General features: G+C 38.6%; 1 protein-coding gene across 1 annotated transcript in view; it reads right to left on the reverse strand.

Annotated features, from left to right (window-relative positions):
- Positions 1-302: 302 nt before the first annotated feature.
- Positions 303-23,229, reverse strand: part of LOC127630172 (C2 domain-containing protein 3-like) — a 29,149-nt gene continuing 6,222 nt past the window's right edge. The window contains exons 11-34 of the mRNA XM_052107643.1: positions 22,791-22,900; positions 22,581-22,699; positions 22,337-22,468; positions 19,276-19,725; positions 18,669-18,820; positions 18,284-18,528; positions 17,930-17,932; positions 17,200-17,367; positions 16,932-17,115; positions 15,769-15,906; positions 15,525-15,692; positions 14,116-14,384; positions 12,076-12,156; positions 11,344-11,961; positions 10,107-10,430; positions 9,716-9,854; positions 9,562-9,626; positions 8,657-8,862; positions 6,231-6,364; positions 6,005-6,148; positions 2,929-3,119; positions 2,063-2,846; positions 1,658-1,763; positions 303-498 (exon numbers count right to left, since the gene is read on the reverse strand). Coding sequence (XP_051963603.1) covers positions 367-498; positions 1,658-1,763; positions 2,063-2,846; positions 2,929-3,119; positions 6,005-6,148; positions 6,231-6,364; positions 8,657-8,862; positions 9,562-9,626; positions 9,716-9,854; positions 10,107-10,430; positions 11,344-11,961; positions 12,076-12,156; positions 14,116-14,384; positions 15,525-15,692; positions 15,769-15,906; positions 16,932-17,115; positions 17,200-17,367; positions 17,930-17,932; positions 18,284-18,528; positions 18,669-18,820; positions 19,276-19,725; positions 22,337-22,468; positions 22,581-22,699; positions 22,791-22,900 — 5,062 coding nt within the window. The 3' untranslated portion in view covers positions 303-366. The remainder of the gene's footprint in view (positions 499-1,657; positions 1,764-2,062; positions 2,847-2,928; positions 3,120-6,004; positions 6,149-6,230; positions 6,365-8,656; positions 8,863-9,561; positions 9,627-9,715; positions 9,855-10,106; positions 10,431-11,343; positions 11,962-12,075; positions 12,157-14,115; positions 14,385-15,524; positions 15,693-15,768; positions 15,907-16,931; positions 17,116-17,199; positions 17,368-17,929; positions 17,933-18,283; positions 18,529-18,668; positions 18,821-19,275; positions 19,726-22,336; positions 22,469-22,580; positions 22,700-22,790; positions 22,901-23,229) is intronic.

The raw sequence follows: 23,229 nt of genomic DNA on the forward strand, positions 1-23,229 counted from the left end.
TGTCTCAGGATATTACTTTGGTTACATCACTGCCAGTATGTAACATTGTCGGAAGAAGCTCAAATTGGGCAATTTTCTCATCTGTCAGCCAAATGCTAAGAGCCTTTGGGCAGCTTGGTCTGACAGCCATTAACTTAACCAGACAACAAATAATATTGGTATATAAACAGTATAACTAAACATTGACAGCACAATAGATAAGGAAATACAAAATACTTTATTACAAATATAGTTGATTACTGTAAATAAACAACTTTTTTAATGCTTACATTATTCAACATTCCTGTTCAAAGTGTTGTGTATCAAATAAATAACCATTTAAGAAGTCAAACGTTGAACATATTTTACATAATTTTGAAGAGTGCACTAACTCCCTTCTGTAAACTTTGAAGCAAATATTTTTGCAATTCTTTTTGTCTCTTCACTCCTCTGTAACGGAGTGATGGTGGGTCTGGGTCGAGTCCTTCTTCGATATGGATTACCAGGATTTAAAGTCTCCTAAAAGAACGCATTACAAATGAATAAATCAGAATAGCTCTCCAGATAAATCCCTTTACACATAAAAACAGCAATCTGTTAGACAGATCATGGTAACACCGTTTCTTATGAAATAATATAGCGCCATCAGATTTGAAAAGTAGAGAAAATGACCACGAATGTCAGAATTGAAACAATACTTCTGTAAATATAGAGATTCTGGTGGCAAATATCAACATCCTTGATCACAAGGTTGCAGTTTTAAGAACCTTTGGTTATGGCGCCCCCTAGCAAAGGAAGAAATGTTGAGGGAAGAAGTTAGTGAAGAAAAAAGGAAATTTGTGAACTTTGGATATTATGATCAGAAGAAGGTCCAAAGAAGTAAATTAGTCATTATGGGCCATGGCTGAAAAATGCATTGACTCATATCAAATGACTATGAGAAAAAATAGTTTTGAACAATTTTGTCAGGAGTGTGATGATACATGCCAAATTATTAACAGCTAAATTTCTTAAAAGGGTCCTTAAGATTCACTTATAATATTAGTAGTTATTTGCACAAAAAAACATATATTTGTAAAACATGATAATTTTACACCCTCATTCTCCTCTCTTTCAGAAACGCTCAGTTTTGGTGTTGCTTTTCCTTTAAGACTTGACAATAAATGCCCACTGTTATGACTGGGTCCCTGCTCTTGACTGACATGTTCTCTATTTGCCATCTCACCACTACTGGGCGGGCTACGGAAGTGATTAAAGGTAAAGTAGGCGTTGATGTGTTGTTGTGGATGTGGTCAGATGCAAATGTCTACCATAATATTACATCACAATGTGGAGGAAGTAGAGAATTAGTTGTTTCAACAAATGCTCTTTTTGCAGAGAGGAAAAAGTTTTGAGTTGTGAAACTTACAGTGAGTTTTTAATAGTAGGCCTACAATGACCTCCTATATGTCAAAAGATCAAGGGAAATTTGGTTCCTCATGTCATGAGATAGTAGGTCTGAAAACTCAAAATGGTGGAAATGTTTTCACAGGAAAAAAATGGAAACCCATGAGTGAATTGAACCAAAAGTCTCAGATGCGCTTGATAAATTAGCTTAGAAAATTTGAAATGATCAAACAGTAGAAGTAGCTCTAAAGTAATTCTAAAAAGAGGGAACACAGATCACAGACAGACTCACAGATTCTGTGGAGGAAGGGAAAACAGGTGCCATCCTCAAAGCTCTCATGGATGCCTCCAGATGGTGAGCCGACAAGAAGAAATTTGGAATCTCTGCAGGCTCGTAACTGCAAGGATGTAGTTTAAGTGAAAATATCCCAGATACCATACAATTAAAAGTGGTTGAAAAGAATTTTCCTTTAAATGCAAGTTAAGCTCTATCAGCATTATCTGATATTGTACGCTTGCCCCACAGACTGTCAATGCATTTTTAAGCTTTTACAAACTGACGCTCAAGTCAAAATAATTTTCTGTGATAATCAACAACATACAAATAGATACTGTCAATAGGGCTTGTTTTTAACCAAGAATACTAATTTAGACTAAATATGGATTGTATTGTGTCAGACAAAGCTTGTAAGGATACGGTTTTGTTCTCTTCTCATCTGTTTCTGAGTCAGACTCTGTGGTAGGAGATAAGTTTGATCTTTCATCTCTTTCTTCAGCGCCACTGTTCCTTCGGTCACAATCCTCATCCTCACTAATATTACAGTGAGTACAGTCTCGATCCAGACCGTCTGGAGATTGCTGCTTCTCCCAGTCATCTGCGACAATATCCGCTTCACTCCTAAATGTATCAAGATCCGTTTCAGATCTTTCACCGAGGTCTGATTCAGAATCAATGCCATGCAATTCTGCAGTCAATGACTGTGGTTTAATTCCCGGTAAGCATTCTCTGGTGTTTCTCTCCTCTCCTTGAGAATAATTCTCCACTAATTCTAGACTCTCCAGAGATCCCATATCTGGGTCAGACAGTAGGCTGGTCCAGGGGCTGGTTCTGTCTGTGACTGAGGTGACCTCATTGAGTGTTCGAGGCTGTATCAAGGTTTCCTCAAAGTCTTCTTCCTCTTTATCCTCTTCTTTACACTCATCTTCATCTCCATCTCTATCAGATGGGCTGTGATGGAGCTTTTCATCTTCTGGAGGTGCTTGTGACTGTCTGGTCTCTCTATGAGTAAGAGAGCTGATAGGGGAAACATCTTCCGAAACCATTTCTGAGTGTTTATGACAGTTAGGTTCTGTCTCATAGCTCTCAGATTCTGATAACATCAGTTGATCAACCCCAGAGTGTAAAGTCCCTTGAACCACAGCAGGTGTATCTGAGATTGTATGGACAGTTGCCGTTCCTTCAGTCTGGTAGTCACTTAAGCCTGTTTTTAAAAGAGAGCCATAAAAATCAATGCACTAAAATAAACAGTAACCAACATAATTCAGAAAAAAGTAACAGCTCACCTTTTATGACGTTATTGACCTCTCCAACCAGCTGACTGGACTTCAGTAGCAGTTGCGTGGTGTCTGTCTCCGAGTCCCTGTGGTGCTCCTGCCTGGAGGTTCTTCTCAGCTCGCTCAGCTTTGGGAATGCTGGAGTCGACAATTTACGGTTGAAATATCTTTGGATATCATCCAGCTCACTGAGGTTTTTCCTTTTAAAGACAACAAAAAAAAAAAACCTATGTTTACATGCAGCCTAGTAATCCATTAATAATCTGAATGACAGGCCAATTGGAATGAAAATCCTTTGCGTTAACACCTCAACTTGAGAAGAATAAATATTCAATAGTGCTTGATCTGAATGAAATATCTGATTAAACGATGTGGTGCAGATTTTAAATAATATGTATTTGCCATATAAACTTTGAATCCTACTATCACAATCAGATTCACAGGTACTTTCCTGATACAGAGATGTCTAGTTATAGAAACAGCAATGGTCATGACACCAATATATTTAGAAAAACACTTACAGACCACTTACTAGCATAACAATGTTACCTACAGCATGGTTCTCAGACCAAATCAGTGACAAATCTATGAACAAAGCAATGTCAAACTTTTCTACAAGATTCTACAAGACCCCTGAAGGTGTGCTGTGATATCTGGCACCAAAACATAAGCAGCAGATCCTTCAAGTCCTGTAAATTGCGAGTTGGAGCTGCAGTGGATCAGACTTGTTGGTCCAGGCATATCCCACAGATGCTCAAATGGATTAAGATCTGGGTAATTTGGAGGCCTGGGCAACACTTTGAACTCTTAATCATGTTCCTGAAACCATTCCCGAACAATGTGTGCAGTGTGGCAGGGCGCATTATCCTGCTGAAAGAGGCCACTGCAATCAGGGAATACCATTGCCGTGAAGGGGTGTACCTGGTCTGCAGCGATGTTTCGGTAGTTGGCATGTGTCAAATTGAAATCCACATGAATGGCCGGACCCAGGAACGTTGCTCAGAGCATCACACTCCCTCCACCAGCTTGTCAACTTCCCACAGTGCAACCTAGTGCCATCACTTCCCCAGGTAAATGGTGCACATGTACATGGCTGTCCACGTGATGTAAAAGAAAACGGGACTCATCAGACAAGGCAACCTTCTTCTACTGCTCCAAGGTCCAGTTCCGACTCTTGCATGCTCACTGTAGACACTTTCGACGGTGGACAGGGGTCATCATGGGCACTCTGACCGGTCTGTGGCCACGCAGCCCTATAAGCAGCAGGGTGCGATGCACTGTGTGTTGTGACACATTCCTCCTGTAACCATCATTAAAATGTTCTTTGACTTGTGCCACAGTAGACCTTCTGTCAGTTCGGACCAGACAGGATAGCCTTCATTGCCCTCATGCATCTATGAGAATTGGGCGCCCAACACCCTGTTGCCGGTTTGTGGTTTTTCCATCCTTGAACCACTGTCAGTAGGTACTCAACACTGCTGACCGGGAGCACCCCACAAACCTTGCTGTTTCAGAGATGCTCTGACCCAGTCATCTGGCCATAACAATTTAGCCCTTGTCAAAGTCGCTCACATTATTAATCTGCCGGTAGACTGTGGCTATCTGCTTTGTTACAGCAATTGTGAAGCTGTGTTCATGATTCGCTACAGAGCGTCAACGAGCACCACTTTGAACTCACCATGAAAAGTGCTTACAGACAAAAATGTCTCATTCTGCAATTTGGTGATAGTTAAGATTTGGTGTGCTTCTGTGGTCATTAAAATGCGACTTACATAGGCTAAAAAAATAAAGTCCCATCTGTGCTTGTTTTGTACATTAAATAGTGCTAAGAGTTCTCATTCATATCACTGACAGGGAAGCGCTGTCAGAGATTATTTTATTTACTGAGATAACAACCTCTGCGGCTCTATCATAGGAGACAGCATAATGGTCAAGTAGTGTGTTACAACAGTACCGGCCATAGAATGTCTATGGGACTGCCGCATTATCCTATTTTATGCTACACTTGTAGGATTGTCTTGGTAGAAATGCTCTGGGACTGTTGTGTGTGGGTGTTTGTGGAGTCAGTGTAATTACTCTGGGCAGACACATTACAAAGGTTCTGCCCATCACCCCAGAGTTTATGCTGTATTTACGATAAATGCATTAATAGAGATTAAGAAAATTGAAAGCATTAAACTTTTTTAATTAATCGCATGCGTTAATTCTGACAGCTCTACTAATAACACACACATTATTGTATTGTTCCTGTACATACTGAATACATCATTCAAACATTCACAGTGTAGGTTGGAAAAGTTTGTGAACCCCATAGGTTTATGATGTTAACAAAAGCTAATTAGAGTCAGGAGTTGGAGAACCTTGCATCCAATTAATGAAACAAGATTGGAGGTGTTGGTAAGAGCAACTTTGACTTATAAAAAGCACTTAAATAGTTTGCTATTCAAAAGAATCATGTGCTGGTGTGGAGCATGCCAGGCAAAAAAAAGAGATCTCGACCTAAGATCAAAAATTGTTGCTTTGCATAAAGCTGGAAAGGGTTGCAAAGTTATCTCAAAGAGCTTAGATATTCATCTGTCCACAGTTAGACAAATTGTCTATAAATGCAGACAATTTATTACTGTGGCTACTCCCCCTAGAAGTGGTCGTCCAGCCAAGATGACTCAAAGGGCACACCACTGAATGATCAGTGAGTTAAAAAAAGAACCCTTGAGTGACAGCTAAACATTTGAAGGATCATTTTAACTGGTCATCATCTCTGTTCATGACTCTTATATACAGAAAACATTAAACAGGCATGGTGTCCATGGCGGAAGCCACTGCTATCCAACAAAAAAGTTTGCCAAAGACCACCTTGACACTTGCTACTGGGAAAATGTTTTGTGGACTGATGATACTAAAGGTTGAATTTTTTGGAAAGAACACACAGCACTAAGTATGGCGTAAAAAGTGCACCAGCTATCAACATACAAATATCATCCCAATGGTGAAGTACAGTGGAGGGATTGAATTGATTCTGGTTGCCAAAAAATGTGCATGAAAACAATGAGAGTTAGTTAATTCATTTATTAGCAGGGGTGGGTACCTGAGGGCAGTGAAGAGTGTTGAACTGGAAGGGTGGGAGTCTCCAGCCAAAGAGGAACGAGAAGCTCTTTTGCCCTCGTGCAAAGTCTGATGGAACAACCTTACGTTGTTCAAGTGCTCGTCGTGACGATCTACCACGCCGGACCTAACAACAGATCCCCATAGGCATTACTTTAATAAATCTATTTGTAACATAGGCTCTATATAATTTTACTTGTAATATATACCTATCAGAGAGTGGTCTTTCAAGTTGATCAAGAGGTGTGGTGAACCTCTGCTCTGAGAATTGACTGATGTGGTTGGGGAAGCTGTTATAGGTCGCTGTGGTTTGATAACAGAGTGGCAGAGCACTAAACAGAGCCTGCAAAAGACACATACACATTACCATGTGAGAAAACTGCATTAACTTTTTCAGGTGAAAATACATTTACATGTACTTTTGTAGCAGAGGCCATATAAGCAAATTACACCAAGGCAGTGATGTCACTAGTACCAGTACTTTGGTATTAGGGGTGGGAGAAAAAATTTACTCTCCGATGCATCGCAATTCTCAAGAAGCATTGATCACAAGAAGCATCTGCTGGTGTGGACCATGCCACGCAAAAAAGAAGACCTACGATCATGAATTGTTGCATGAATTGTAACTATCCACAGTTAGAAAAATTGTCTATAAATGGAGATGATTTAGTGGCTACTCTCCCTAGACCAGTGGTGTAGTCCTACCAAAAAAAGTGGTTTACTATTTCCCAGTCCCTGTTCGTCTGACTGGCAAAATTAGCAACATTTTAGCAAAATTACAAAATAAATTGTAAATGGGGGAAAAATAGAAATCCAATGATTTAGCATTTATTTTTGTCAACGATGTGTGATGTGCAGTTTTTGGGACATGAGAAAATGTGCAATAGAAACGGATTTCAATTATTTAAAAATTTACTTTTAAGCCCACAGATGTGTGTAACATTATAAAAAGTCTTTATTTATTTTTAACAAGGTGGCCACCTCCGCCTTCGTGCCGCCTCCGGCTGTCTACAAAACTCTGGTGGGTGTCTTCATGGAAAACACTAACAAGCATTGCACTCGGTGGATTGTCATTTGTAACTGCAAATCTCAGCGATAATAATAATAAAATAATTCTGTTGTTGAATAGTCGCTTGATGTCATTTAACGTAACATGAAATCATATAAAACTAAAATGATGACACGCGAGATGAGAGGAGCACTGCAGCTTGAGTGTCTGATAGCAACACAGATCATAGCTTGGCGATATATCTTTATTTCATCCTTAATAAAAGTTAATATAATATGGGAGCATGACATGTAAATAAGGACAAACTCAGAGCCGTTTCAACCACTCGCAGAAGTGACCCAGTCTGAGCGGGAGTCGATTCTAGGGAGAGATTTAAAGTTCTGCTGGCTGATGCGCACTCTAACATGGAGATGCTCGTCTCTCACCCCCGCTGTCAGCAGTTTGCAACGTGTTGCATCATTGATGAGATAATCATATATATATATATATAGAGAGAGAGAGAGAGAGAGAGAGAGAGAGAGAGAGAGAGAGAGAGAGTTTTAGATAGACTAGATTGACAAAAGCTTATCAATAATACTCTGGCATGTCATGAATAGGTGCGTTTACTGGGGTTTTAAAATCCAAATGGTGGGAAACAATTAACATGCACTCCAATGCTATATGATTTTGACAAAATGATCTTGCTTCTGACAGAAAACACATGCTGATTGTCACTGATCATCCATGTAAAGCAACATCTGATATCTCACACAACTCGCACGAAAGGTGTGGGTGTGTGTGTGTGTGTGTTTCAGGTCAATTTCTCTCAAACAAAATTGGAATCTCCCATTTCACACAACAGCATCCAATACAGTTAAAGGGAAACAAACGATAATGGACTTCTGAAGCAGCAAAACAAGTGGGTATACCAAGGGTTTACAAAAATATTGATCCTTAGAAGTTGTTATACACAAACAGCCCAGGGAAAAAAGTAAGCATATGGCTTATACGTGCGTATGGCCCCGACAACACCACTGCCCTAGATGTGGCTGTCTAGCCAAGATGACTCAAAGGACACACCGCAGAATGCTCAATCAGGTAAACAAGAACCCTAGAGTGACAGCTAAAAACTTAAAAGGAATAATTGGAACTGGTTAACATCTCTGTTCATGACTCTACTGCCCACATAATCACATAATTTCAACACAAATCAATATTTCATGTCCATTTATTTATTTATTTGGTAGTAGCCATGTAATAAGCATGATAACGTACAGTCAGTCTGTTTTTATCGAAAATAAAATCCTTCACGGTGACACTAGTCAGGGTTTATATTGCGATAACAATTGGCTGACTGTGCAATATCCCTTAAGCAACCACCCTAGACATTAAGCTAGACAAGTTCCTCCCCAATATTTACAATAGCAGTCGATCAGTAAGGGGTTTTCAATTAAATTCTTATATTTGAATAGGGTTTGATGAATCTTGAGCATTTTGTTACATCTTTGGGAATTTAACCCATGACCTTTACATTGTTACAGTAGCACCATGCTCCACTTGAGCTAAAGGAACTATTAAATGCTGTTATTTATTCTCACAGATCATGGAGATAACTCATTGTAAATATAAAACACAATTTACACTTACACTAGAGTCTGGGGCAGTGGTCTCGGGTACTGGTTGTCTCTGGCTGCGTAACTCCTGTACTGCCCTCAGAGGAGACACAGACACCTTCAGCTGTCCCTGACACTGCCCACTGAAATCTGTGATATTGTACCAGCCACACACTGACTGAAAACCCGACAGGAGCGGTGACAGGTCTACAGATGCAAATCCAATCACCCGCTCCAACTCTGTAAGGGAAAATAACAGTTTTTAAAACAGATTCAAGGAAATGTGAGTGGTGCTTGTCAGAGCAAACCCACCACCAACATGCTACGGTGTTGTGGGTGGTGGCCAGTAGAGGTAGACCGATATATCGGTTTTACCGATTAATCAGAGACAAAGTTGCTTTTTGGAACTATCGATTATCTGCAAAACTCTATGGTGATAGTTGCTGATAGCTTTTTCATCATTTCAAAATAATTGTACCTGGTGTGTTTTGGGCTTGTTTACACATAAAAGTTCTGCATTATGCACCAAATCTTAAATTTGTTTTCTGGTTATTGTTAGTATTTTGATTAAATAATAAACTGCATTTGGGATTTTATTCATTTTGGACTCTTTGTCTTTGCCCACCATGGTAAAGAAAGAATACAATTCTATAAATCAATTTGAAAAACGATCAGTCGATTAATCGGTTATCAGCCTTTCCCACCATTTTAGTTACTGTGTTGGCAAAATCTACTATCGGTCAACCTCTAGTTGCCAGGGTGTTGCTATGGATTTGCTAAGGTGTTCTAGGGCACTATGAGTGTCTATTTGGTCCCTAGATAGTAATTGTGATGCTTATCTTTGCAAACACCACAATTAAACTGAACCACGAAAGAGAATAATGACAGTGAGAAGGGGCTGGGAATGTGGTAGTGCTATTTGGAATTCTGTATCATTACCTCCTTTATGCCAAACTTTGAAAACCAGGAATTGCTGGGGATCCAAAAGAAGCTCCTTTGAAAGCCTGAAACACAGCAAAATGTAATTTGAGCTTAATATTATGTCTATTTCTAGGGGACAGATGATGAACGTCATATAGATGAATGGATTTACCTGCATTCTTGTTGATGGTCCCAAACAGGGCAGACACTGTCTTTAACCAGTGCTGTGGTCACTGTGCCAGAAGCCTCAGCAGTGGCATAAGAGACACAGCAAATGGGCAAACCTCCATCCCGCTCAGCAAGAGGACAACCTGAAGATGAACACAGTGCTATAACTTGTTTAATAAAGTAGAATCAAAGATTCATAGCATACGCATTATAAGATTCCCACACTTTTTGACCAATGAATTTCCATTACTTTTCCATGACCTTTCCAGTCACTTTTATTCAACCTGATTCACAAATGAATCATTCAGACCAATTCATTGAAAAGATCATAACTACAATAATATGTATTAACTATAGAAAATTTCATGACTTTTGTATTAAGTGGATATTTTTACCCCCTAGACTTAGATGCATTGCTCTGTCCACAGTAATGTTGGCTATGAATGTGTCCTCAGTGCTGACTTCTGTGGTGGAGGATGGTGGAGGCTCAGTGCTTATAGCTGATTTGAATAGCTGTCTGCTGGTGGATTGAGATGGTCTGGACAGCACTGTGGTGGGAATGCTTTCATCCCCTTCATCATTTCCTGAGCTGTGAAGATTTTCTATGTGTGAAACAGCTTGAGATTCACGTGGTATGGAGTCTGTAGTCACAGTGATATGGACTCTGAGCGCAGCACCACTCAGGTTCACAGCAGAGCGTTTAAACAAAGGGTAAACACCTATCATGAGAGAAATGCATCCGTTAGTCAAACAGAAATTAATCAGTCCTGAGACGGAAGACATAGTGTGTGTGTTGAAATTATTTGGTCAAATGTAAGCAAAAAGTTTGAAATGTCTATTTTAATGAAAAGATTTTCCTAACTCTTGTGAAACATCACATTTATGTAAAACTATTTAAGGAATTATAGGTTAAAGGTTTATTTAAAATAAGAAATATGCCAGATTGGGTAACAGGGTTGCAGATTTAGTCTAAAATCACTTAGTGGGTGATAATTAGTTTGAAATTTCCATAAATTTCAAGGATAACATTTCTTATAATAAATTGGTAACAGGCTTGACTGGTTGAACTTGACAAATGCACTCAACACTAAATGGAATAAGTGTATTTACTTGTCATTAACCAGCGATCACAGCATTATGGATCACCGATCTGATGTCACAAACATAAGCATGTTGAAATTTCTGCCCATGTAAAATGACTGTTCTTAGTGCAATAAACCTTGATTAATATTCTAAGTAAACTCAAAGGTTCACCCAAAAATTAAATGCCATCATACCATATCAGATGAATATTACTTACTTTCTTCTGCAGAACACAAACAATTAAACCACTGGTGTTTTATGGATTAATTTTATTCTGCCTTTATGAGCTGTTTGGAGCTTCAAAGTTCTGGTCACCATTCACTGGCATTATAGGGACCTACAGAGCAGAGATATTCTTCAAAAAATCTTTGTTTGTGTTCAGCACAAGCAAAAGATTAATAAGCATCTGGGATGCATGAGGGTGATTAAATGATGAGAGAATGATCATTTTTAGGTGAACTATCCCTTTAAGGGGGAAAATACTACAAAGGTGTCAAATAGGGTGCCTTAAAAAAGAATACAAAATATCATAAAGACAAATATCTCTACCGCTCAATGTTTGGTGGTGTTTCAAGCTTGTAGCAAGAGCAGAGAGGTCCACAAAGGCAGAGCCCAGCAGACGGTCTGCATTATGAGGTCGAACTCTCTTCTCCTTCCCAAAAGCCACCCACAACTGCACCTCCAGCCTTTCCTCCCTCAGGTACCAGTGCAGAGGCTGAGTCCTCCTAAAAACCACACTTCTGCTCCCCTGAAATGCAACTGTGGCCAGACCTTCTTCTCCATCATTCTCCAGAACAGGATGTCGAAGTTCTGAGCAGAAGGTGTCCTGGTCGTACAGTTTGTATCTGTAGTAGCAGTAGGTGGAACGCTGTAAGCCTTCATGACCTGGTAGCAGCAGACAATGGAAGGGCAGCCATGCTCTAGGCATGGAAATAGATAATGCCAGAGTCTTTGTGCTGGTTATCAGAGCATCTTCATCATCTATGTCTGCCTCATCTTCACTGTTTTGCCCCACATCCCATCCCAATCCACGAGCCGAACTGATTACACGCTCTCTATCTGTGTGATGGGAAAAGTTAATAGAGATTTCAAGCCCTCCTGCTGAAGTCGGCTTTTGAGATGATGTCGTGTTCTGAGGTAGAGAGAGACCGTACCAGCCAGATATGCCTATAAAATAATAATAAACAACAAAAAAAACATTTAGCTGATTACTTACTCCAACAACACAATCTAATGAAAAGACATCTAATTATTATAAAAAAATAAATTAAAAAAATTTACCAGTTCTTTTATGAATCAGATCTGCAAGCTTGATTTTCACAGTGCCCAAGACAGTGTCCTTGGATCTTGTTGTATCGACCACTAAAAGAAATAAAAAGAGAGAAATAGGTTTTTATTAAAAATACTTTATTGTCTTTTGTAATCCTAGTCCTGTGTGTTAACATATAACATAGTTTTTATTCTGCTGTATCAGGGTAATAAGAAAATGTGCACACTACTAAAAGTGTAATATATGGAATATATGATTGAGTTACCATGCAAATATCCATTTAAATGGATGGGTTTTCTTACATTCTTTTTATTACTAGTAACATGGGAAACAATTCATAATTTAAGTAGAGTTAAATTAACACATACTAATGTTTTAATCATTGTATATATTTTAAGTAATATTCTTGTTATTATCAGTTAACTAATTCTTAGTTATAACTATACATTACTTACAACCAGTGATGGGTAAGCTACTAAAAAATAATAATCCACAACAAATAACTTATTAATTTTCTAAAATTGTAATTTAATTACTTTAATGTTTACTACATGGGAATGTAATCACATTAAAAATGACTTCGCTTTTAAAATACTTTATAAAAAAAAAATTGCAGAATAGTTTGTTGTTCCACTCAATGATTTTAAAAGAATGTCTATATTTCCTCCTTTTCATTGCCGTTGTCCCTTCAGCTGTCAGAAATATATGTAACCCAAGTGACATCCTTAAAAGTAATTAACTTTGTCATTAATTGTAATGTGATTACAATAATTTAAAATGCAATGCATTAAACTACACTTTGACAACAAAAGGTAATTACAGTAACTAATTACTTTAGAATCACATTACACCCAACACTGGTAATAACAATACATACTCTAAGTATTATTAAGTAATTGTTTTATTTTTGTACCATAATATGCTTTGTTATCTGTGTTTCGTTGTGAAAAGTGTCCTACTACAAAATGTACATTAAAATGATCTAATATATTATAAGACAAAAAGCACCACTGTCAAAAACTGACATTTTTGACAGTTTGCATTTGATAGAATTAAAGGACAATTGGGTTAACTTGGCCAGCATCTGCGAAGAGCAACTAAACCTAGCATTCGTGCAGTCAATATTTTCCCAGTTAATTAACAAAAGTTGTGTTAAAATGCATAAATACTGTATGTTAAGTATGTTCAAGTTTAGCAGCGAATGATATTTTACAGAGCAGATAATGGCTTGCACTGTTCGCAGATCAGCATTTCCCTGTAACACTGAAAAAGTTTGATTAGTTTTTTCTTTCTTGCCCATGCCATCAGGTCAGCATTCCCAAATCTTGAATGCCACCACTCAATGTGCTTGTAGGGAGAATCTTTGTATACTTTTTAAAATAAAAAAATCCACAATTCCCTCAATGATGCTGCAACATAGACTCGGTAGTTTAAGAAGTTTTGGGTCAAAAGTCAGCTTGTTGGCCTGGCAGCCTTTGATTTCGAACATATAATTACTTTATATTTTAGGTGGGCATACGGCATATGCAATCTCTTTAAAAAAATACATAGCAGTGGAGAAGAAAAGACTGACCCCCTTGCTATTTTTGTCATTTATTGCTCTCACACGATAATGGACAAAACAAAAACATAAAAATGAAACACAACTAAACAAAACAAAGTAATGTTTTTGTGACAGAATTTCTCAGTATAGGATTACAAGAGCCTTAATGCCAGATGATACTTCCAGAATTCGGATTGCGCTCGGTCGACTACATCGCCTTTCAAAGTATACTCTTTTGACAGAGAGAGAATACAAACGAGTTTGATGCGCATTAAGACAGCTTTGTGATACTCTTTTAGTACAGTCAACGGCAGGCACGTGCGCAGACGGTGCACACAGACGAGGGCTGTCCATGTGTCCAGAAAATCTGGGCCGCACCCGGACAGTCCACGCAGATTTTTCTAATGACGAAATTTGCATCACACATATTATGTGCATCCCGATCAGCAACACGGACAACCAAAGTTAACTGAGGCCTTTGGTCTTCTTTTCCTGTCTGTTAACTCACCTTTGCGTGTGTCTCTGTTGTAAATGGTGAATACAGCCACTGCGTCTTGCAGCAGTTCAGCCAGACTGACGCTCTCCCCGCTTTCTCTTTGAACTAGCAGGTTACAGCAAAACTCTGTGTGATGCTCAAACACTGGACAGAAACTTCTGGCTGCCACGCGTGTGCTTCGCACCTCACTGTCTGGCAGGAAGGGCAACTGCATGGTGACAAAGGAGTTGACTCCCACTTCAGAGTAATACTGAAGTGCACTGTCTGTATCTGCAAGAACTCTGAAACACAGTAGATGTTGAAAATACAATATAGACACAAAATATGGGCCCTATTTCAAAAGCGGTAGCGCTAAGCACAGCAATATGCTATTAGTCATAAACGCAAAGTCAATGGATATGGCCAAGAAGTTTTGGTATTTTCGTGCAAGCATGAACTTAGTCTAGGAAAGAAACTAAAATAAATATGGACATATTTGGTTATTTTGTGCATTAACTGCGTTAACTTCCTGCTGAATGTCAGTTATATTTCTGTGACAGTGACATGCTCCTTTTATATGCATGGAAAATGTGGTTTTCGATTGGATTTACGCTCCGTTAAATTACAAAGAAAGTATTATTAATCATTTTCATCTGTTGGCAAAAATCATGGCTAGTATTAACAGTGATTGTATCGGAACGCACTTCACTTCAACCGGTCGGTTTTTATTTTTGATTAAAATTACATTTATTTATTTAAACCAAAAATATTTCTTCATTTAAATTAAAGCACAATTCAAAGCTTAGAATTGGATAAAGGCGTTGTGCACGGTGGTCAAGTCAATTTTATTTGTATAGCACCTTTCACAACACACATTGTTTCAAAGCAGCTTTACAGAAGATCAGGCATTAACAGAAGATAAAACTATAATGTCTATGAGTCATTATTTTGTAATTAGACAAAATATGATTGTTAATCTTGTTTAAAAATAAGTAATTAAATAATAATTGTATTAATAACACCAGTGAGCAAGCCAAAGGTGACTGTGGCAAGGAACACAAAAGTCCATAAGATGGTGGTGCATAGCTACCTATTGGTGTTCCATTTAAACTGAAATCTGTTATTTTAAACTGCAAGATAGATTGCTATCCTGGTCTAACAGTGAAGCAGTGATCTAACAATTTATTTACAGGAACTGGTTCAAGATTCATCAATCAAAATGAAATGTTGCTTTTTTCTCACTATATTTTCAACTCAAAAAGTAGCTAGTTGCTTTTTATTGGTAGTTTGTAGTGTAGCTTCATATAACTACCTTTTAAAAAGTGATAACAAGTTTAACTACTTTAATAAAAAGTAGCTTGTAGCTTGACAAGAAGCTTGTAGCTTGACAAGATACAGTTTTCAAACCCAGACAGACATGACAGTAGAGTGGGATTACTCACTTTGTTGCAGCTTGCAGCCCGGCTGCTCTGTGCAACTGCATAACCAAAATCACTCTGCGGGATGGCAAGACCCCACTCTTCACTCCAACACTTCTCAATGGTCGAGACTTGTACTGAACGCTCACTTCAAGCAGTCCTACAACCAAACACAGATATGCAACAGTTTTCCTGTTTATTTAAATATGACAAATGTATGTCATTCTTTGACATACATATTTGTCATTCTTTGAATGACAAATATGACATTCTTTGTACCAATGGCAGGGAGAACAGCTGTGTATCGTTTTGACCCTGCTTCTGCATTGTGACCATGGCACACAGTTTGGACATTGGCAGCAGCCCCCTGGCTACCAGCTGCTCTCTGCCATTTGGGTAATAATACCTACAAAAGTTTTTAACAATTATATAAATAAGTCATATTTTTTTCAGATAACTTTTAAATGGGGATGCTCTAATCAATCAGCCATGACTAGATCGGTAATTTGCAGATCACATAAACCGATCTCTTGTGCCGTAAAAGGCGCGCGGCTGCTTTAAAACTTGAGCAGCACTGACATGGCATCACGGAGTGTTGGGAATACTTAAGAACGATGCAGTGGGAGAGGTATGGTTAATATTAACATTTTGTGTACTGTACTGTTAATGTGGTGTTTCACACCGACAAGGCAAAGGGAAAACAGCCTGAGCTGTGAAATGTCTTTATTATCGTTCATGGCAGCAGCTTCTCAGTTTCCGGAATAATAATAATTTTATGGATCAATACAATTAACTAAATAACCTAAAATGTCACATTAAGTTTAATTGCACCTATGGGTTACCAGTTTGTCTTCAGTTTGACTCCAAGCTTCATCTTTTATAGGGCCATCTATCTAAATATATAGAATATTTTGTTAGCCTCTACTTTTTTAAAGCCTTATTTAAAAAATCTTTTCAACTTTTTATGACAGCATAAACTAGGCAAAGTGAATCTACTGGGAAGAGGAAAATTCAATGAATAGTGACAGTGTGCAGAAAGCTTACATATAGCCAGTTTTGACTAAAATCCATTTAGAAGGTGAAATGATCGGGATCAGGTGATTGGATGACAAGAAGATTTAAAAATCCTAATCGGAGCATCCCTACTTTTAAATAATATTCCATTAGGGGTGGGCAAAATAAGCAAAGATATGGCCTAAACCAAAATATTTGTAAAAAAAAAAAAAAAGGTCAATGATATACATCACAAAATATACACATTTTATGGAAAAGTGATTAGAAACATATAATAATAAAAGAAAATCTATAAAAGAAAAACATTTTTTAAAATAATTTTTTTATAAATTTCTAGCAGTGTATTTATTCCAACCGATAACAATAAATAACAATAAATGTAAAATAAATAATAAACAAAGGTATGTTTTGGTTTACCTGCACCAAACCTCAAACTGCACTCCTCCTCCATTCCGCAACCCTTGATTGGCCAGTGAGCTGAGCAGCAATCTCTGCACTGGGACATCTGGAGAAGCGAGCAGGATGTGGGTCTCAATATGTCCAAACACTGGGTCAGGCACACAGAGGGTGGTCTCAGTGCAGAATGTCTTGAGATCCACATCTATGAAAAAACACATTTGGTTGCACAGAATTAAAAAAAGACTTTATATAAAGTCTGAATGCAGTCAACAAGAAAACAGCTTACTGCTTTCAACAACATTAGGATCCATGTCCTCTTGTGACTCTTCAGTTTGTGCAGGGAAGGAGTACTGGATGTAGCAGTCAGCTTCTCCCCACACTGTGGATTGTAGAGGCATCAGACCCTTGACTCGATCTATTTGGACAATGAAAACATGCTCACGAAGAACATCTGCTGAAGCACTGCCACTTGCCTACAAGAACATTGCACACACATAGTGCCAGTCTGTGTTAAAAGACATTCATTTAAAGGAATAGTGGACCCAAAAATGACACATTTTTACAAATTTGGTTTGTGTGAAGATGTGTCGCAGCAGGTTTGACATCAAAGAATGGAGAACAGTGAAATTTGAGAGCTATAATGGGGCAAGATTCCAATTAATAACAACTTAAATTTGGTCTGTTCCTCATACATAGATATTGTATGACTTGAGAGGAATTTAAAGAAACATAGCACACAAGTTGTATGGATTACTTTTACAGTGATTTATTTTGTGTATGGAAAGCTCAGTGGTAAAGACGCTGGCTACCACCCCTGGAGTTTACTAGTTCAAATTCCAGGGCGTGCGGAGTGACTCCAGCCAAGTCTCCTAAGCAACCAAATTGGCCCGGTTGATAGGGAGGGTAGAGTCACATGGGGTAACCTCCTCGTAGTCACTATAATGTGGTTCCTTCTCCATGGGGCACGTGGTGAGTTGGGCGTGGATGCCGTGGTGGATGGTGTGAAGCCTCCACACACGCTATGTCTCCATGGCAACAAGCACAACAAGCCACGTGATAAGATACGGAGGTTGACGGTCTCAGATGTGGAGGCAGCTGGGATTCGTCCTCCGCCACCCGGATTGAGGCGAATCACTATGCGACCACGAGGACTTAAAAGCACATTGGGAATTGGGCATGCCAAATTGGGAGAAAAAGGAAATAGGAAAGAGTTGAGTAAAATTCCTCAATTTAATATGGATCATACCTGTTTGGAACAACATGATGGAAAAAGATGACCAAAAAGAAGATTTTTTTTTATTTTTTGGTGATCCATTTCTTAATAGAAACAATCAGAGACTCTTTAGGTGAGTGTTTGAAGTAAAGTGAACTAGCCTTTTTTTCTGTGTGTGTCTGGTGGTCTAACATGTGAACTGGTCGATGCAGCGGCATTACGCAGGTCAGATCATCTCTCATTCGCTGTAGTGCTGTGATCTGCTGAGCTAGACCCATTGCTAAACACACACTGAGGTTCCCACTAGTGCTTCCAGTGAACACATCATTGACAGGCATATAACTGTCCACCCCAACCACTGGATACTGAGACTGCAAAAGCAGCTTGGAGATCTTGGGGTCTCTGAAGACAAATTCCAAATTACACTTTTTAGAAATTACATAAAAAAATTCTATATATAGTATTACCAGAAAAAGTATTTATTTTATTAACGTACATGATATAGTACATGCACGTGTCAAGATTTACATTCTAATGCCTACCTGAAGGACATGTAGAACTGGTGGAGCGGTAGTTTCACTAAGCCTAGAAGTTTATCATGATCTGATTTTCTGGCCCTCAACCAAACCTCAATGACCATTACATTGTTCTTCATTCTCTCCAACAGTCTGGAGGTCAGAGTGATTGGAGCCACCTACATGACATTAAAACTGAGGTTAAAAACAAAAAAAAACTTACTTTATTCTGAACTAAATGTGAATGATGCAAAACTTGGTGCCACCGTGTTCTGAGTGGTTGTTGGCACATTGCTATACAGTTGCTAGGGTGTTCTGGGTGGTTGTTGGCACATTGCTATACAGTTACTAGGGTGTTCTGGGTGGTTGTTGGCACATTGCTATACAGTTGCTAGGGTGTTCTGGGTGGTTGTTGGCACATTGCTATACAGTTGCTAGGGTGTTCTGGGTGGTTGTTGGCACATTGCTATACAGTTGCTAGGGTGTTCTGGGTGGTTGTCTATGGGATGTTTTCACCATTGACTGTACCTTATCCTTTACATATACTAATATATTATATCCCCCCCACTAACGAATAAGGCCTGAAAACCTCCCATATTTCCCCATTGTGCTGCACCAGTCAAAATGCACTAACCTGGACAAAGTTAAATGTTGGATGTTTTTGTCCCCAGCTGATTGCCGATTGAGCAGTCTCATCGGATCCGAGCAGCTTACAATTCAAGTAGAAATTGGGCTGCATAGGTGCACAATTAAATTCTTTCCCTTCAGGGACCATGAGTAATGTATGAAGCAAAATCTCAGTCTCCTCCACTTCCTGTTGCAAAGGCTTGTTAGGAAAGTTCTGGTGTCTGGGGTATGGCGATGTAGATCGTGATCTGGTTTGAGACATCAGGATACTCTGGACTGGGTGAAGTTCTGCACTAGGAGATGGGTCTCTCCTGTGATTACTCACAAACAAACTCTTCTGCCCATCATCCTTTTCAGTCAGGCAGGACATGGGGGCTTTTTGCAGATTCAGCCCTTTCCTTCCAGACCTTTTTTTGGTGGTGAAGTCATTCTTGTCAACCGCAAGTTCAAATGAAACCTTAAAAAAAAAAAAGTACTTCGCTAATTCTTTTACAATTATTATAAATGCAGTTTATGAGCTCACATCAAATGAGAGACTACATAAAATATATTATTTGTTTTTAATTAATTTGTAGCACCATTTAAAATGAAATTGTAAATGCACAAGGTTGATTACAAACTGAAAAACTAAAAAGAAATGGTGATCAGTCACATGACCTGAGCTCTACACTTCCTAAGATACTACACTCCCTTTTACATTCATAATTGTAACCTCAAATCTTGACAGTGATTTACAAAAGTTCAAGGATATGTAACAAAATTACATATTTAAGAACCAAACCCCTAATATACAGAGGCAAGAAAAAATATGTGAACCCTTTAAATTAGCAGGTTTGCTCCATTTATTGGTCATAAAATATTATCTCATCTTCATCAGAGTCACAAGTATAGACAAACGCAACGTGCTTAAGCTAACAACACACAAACAATTATAATCTTTCATATCTTTACATTTATGCATTTGGCAAACACTTTTATCCAAAGTGACTTACATTCAAAGTGCTTTGGAAAAGGTGAATGAACCCTTGGATTTATTAACTGGTCAATCCTACTTTGGCATATACATCAACCAAGTGTTTCTGGTAGCTGTGGATTAGACCTGCACAATGTTCAGAATGAATTTTGGCTCATTCTTCCTTACAGATCTGCTTTAGCTCAGCCATATTCGTAGGATGTCTGGTGTCAACGGCTCTTGAGGTCATTCTACAGCATCACTATTGGGTTAAGATCTGGGCTCTGACTGGGCCATTCCAAAAAGTGGTGTGGTGGTGGGGGCGTGGTTAAGCACTGGTTTGTGGTTTGGAGAGCAAGATCAGGAGATGAGAATGGTAAAGATAATCACTTGGCAATGATTGTCTATAACAGCTGTTTGTCTTTGCAGTGAGAGTGGAGATGGGCTTTTAAGAGTGAGCCAGATGCCAGTGAGGGAGAGAAAGAGCTGCATGGAGCAGAGTCTACCAGACAGAGTGCGTTGTATTGTGCTGAAAAGCATTAATTTGAGTGTGACCACTGAAAAAAGGAATATATATATATATATATATATATATATATATATATATATATATATATATATATAGAGAGAGAGAGAGAGAGAGAGAGAGAGAGAGAGAGAGAGAGAGAGAGACTGTGAAGCTGTGGGAAATAAAGCCCTTTTGAGTTGGATCTCGACATCTCCCACTTTCTCCTTTGGGAGGAAGTATGTCGCCATGGATCCCTCACCTCTGGAGGACGTGGTCAAGACTCGCCAGCATCCACCAGATGCACCATCAGGCCGTCCTCGAGCAGGTAAATGTTGGGAAAAGAGGCTGCGGGAACCGGCTAAACAGTCAGCAAACTTTAATGATATAAATTAACTTAAAACATCATAAAACAGACACACATGCAGCGCGGCTGCATGCGTCTCTCTCTCTTGAACTGGTATCTCCGGCTTCCCTTTATCTCGCTCTCCCACTGATCAGCTTGAAGCCATTCTGTTGTTGATTTATTTCAGTGTTTAAGGTCATTGTCCACTCAGCCATCCTGATATTATTCTGTAGGATATGTTGATAAACTCGGGATTTCATTTTTCCCCTCGATGATGCCATGCAGTCCAGTCCAGGCCACGAGGCAGCAAAATAGGCCCAAATCATAATGCTCCCTCCACAGTACATCACAGTCGATGTTTTCATGTTGGTATGCAGTGCCCTTTTTACTCCATATGTAGTGCTGCATGTTCTTCCCAAACAATTCAACCTTAGATTCATCGGTCGACAAAACATTTTCCCAGTAGCTTTGTGAAGTGTCATGGTGGTCTTTGGCAAACTTCAGACACAAAGCAATGTTTTTGTTGGAAAGTAGCAGCATTCTTCGTGGTGTTCTGCCATGGTGTCTGTTTAATGTTTTCCATATGGTAGACTCAAACAAAGATGTTAACTAGTTCCAATGATTCATTCAAGTCTTAAACTGTATCTCTAGGGTTCTTTTTTACCTCATTGAGCATTCTGCAATGTGCCTTTTGAGTCATCTTGGCTGGACGGACACTTCTAAGGAGAGTTTCTCAGTACTAAATCATCTCCATTTATAGACAATTTGTCTAATTGTGGACAGATGAATATCTAAGCTCAACGAGATCAATGCTTAACATCTTTCCAGCTTTATGCAAAGCATGAATTCTTGAACGTGGGTCTTCTGAGTTTTTTTTTTTTTTTGCGAGCCATGTTAGTAGATGCTTCTTGTGAATAGCAAACTCAAAATGTTTGAGTTCTTTTATAAGTCAAAGTAGCTATAACCCACACCTCCAATCTCTATTCATTAATTGGGGTTCCAGGTTTGCCAGGTCCTGATTATAATTAGCTTTTGTTGATGTCATTAGTATAGGGGTTCACATACTTTTCCAACCTACACTGGGAATGTTTGAATAATGTATTCACCATGTACAAGAACAATACAATGACTTGTCTGTTATTAGTTTAAACAGATTGTGTTTGTTCATTATTGCAACTTAGATGAAGATTTTATGACAAATTTATACATAAATGCAGGTAATTCCAAAGGGTTCACATTCTTTTTGTTGCTGCTGTATACTTTACCTTTAGCGGGCCAACTGCCTGTTTTTCAGTGTTTCCATCTGGTCTTTGAACAGGCAGGGCAGCAGAAATGTTCAGAAATTCACTCTGCAAAAGAGTGCTCAGAGGAAACGTTGCTGTTCCAATAAGAATGGGCTGAAATGTCAAACAAGAACAAGATCAGGCTTTTAACATTCACATAAAAACATTATCTTTGGAGTTTCTTTGATAGTGATTGCATATCATGTATTTTACACATTGAACTAACTGTCTTTTGAAAGCTATTTTTGGAGTAGATCTTGAATGAGATGTTTATCTTCCACCACTGTTTACTAGAGGACCCGCTGAACCTCATGGGAAACAAACTTTGATGCTGAAACGTCACCACTGAAAAAAACAAAAATGAATGGCCAGATTGTTTCAGTACTTCTTGGTTAAGTTTTGTTTCATTGAAGTTCTCTAAAGTGAATGTACTCACCGCCCTCTACAGTTTTACTAGAGATGACTTTTGTGAACTCTGAAGGCACTAGACTGACATCATCATATTCGGTAGAGACCAGTGGGAAGAGGTACTCTACAATATAAGAGCTACAGAAACATGACAAATACATGTAAAATTATTTCTGCCATGTTTAATTACTAAACATTGTCTGCAAATGAGTTCTGTCAGTCGATAAAATTATTTAAATTGCATGATTTTACATTGTTAATCATGATTGATAACAGATTTAAAAAGTGCATAAATTTGACACACACACACACACACATACATACATACATATTAGGGCTGTCAATCGATTATAATTTTTAATCAAATTAATTACATGGTGTCCCGATTAATTAATCGCATATACAAATATTTGCTGAGAAAGCCCCTCATATAAAAATAACTCAATATATAATGATTATACATATTT

This window comes from Xyrauchen texanus, chromosome 36, assembly GCF_025860055.1.
Source record: "Xyrauchen texanus isolate HMW12.3.18 chromosome 36, RBS_HiC_50CHRs, whole genome shotgun sequence".
NCBI lineage: Eukaryota > Metazoa > Chordata > Actinopteri > Cypriniformes > Catostomidae > Xyrauchen > Xyrauchen texanus.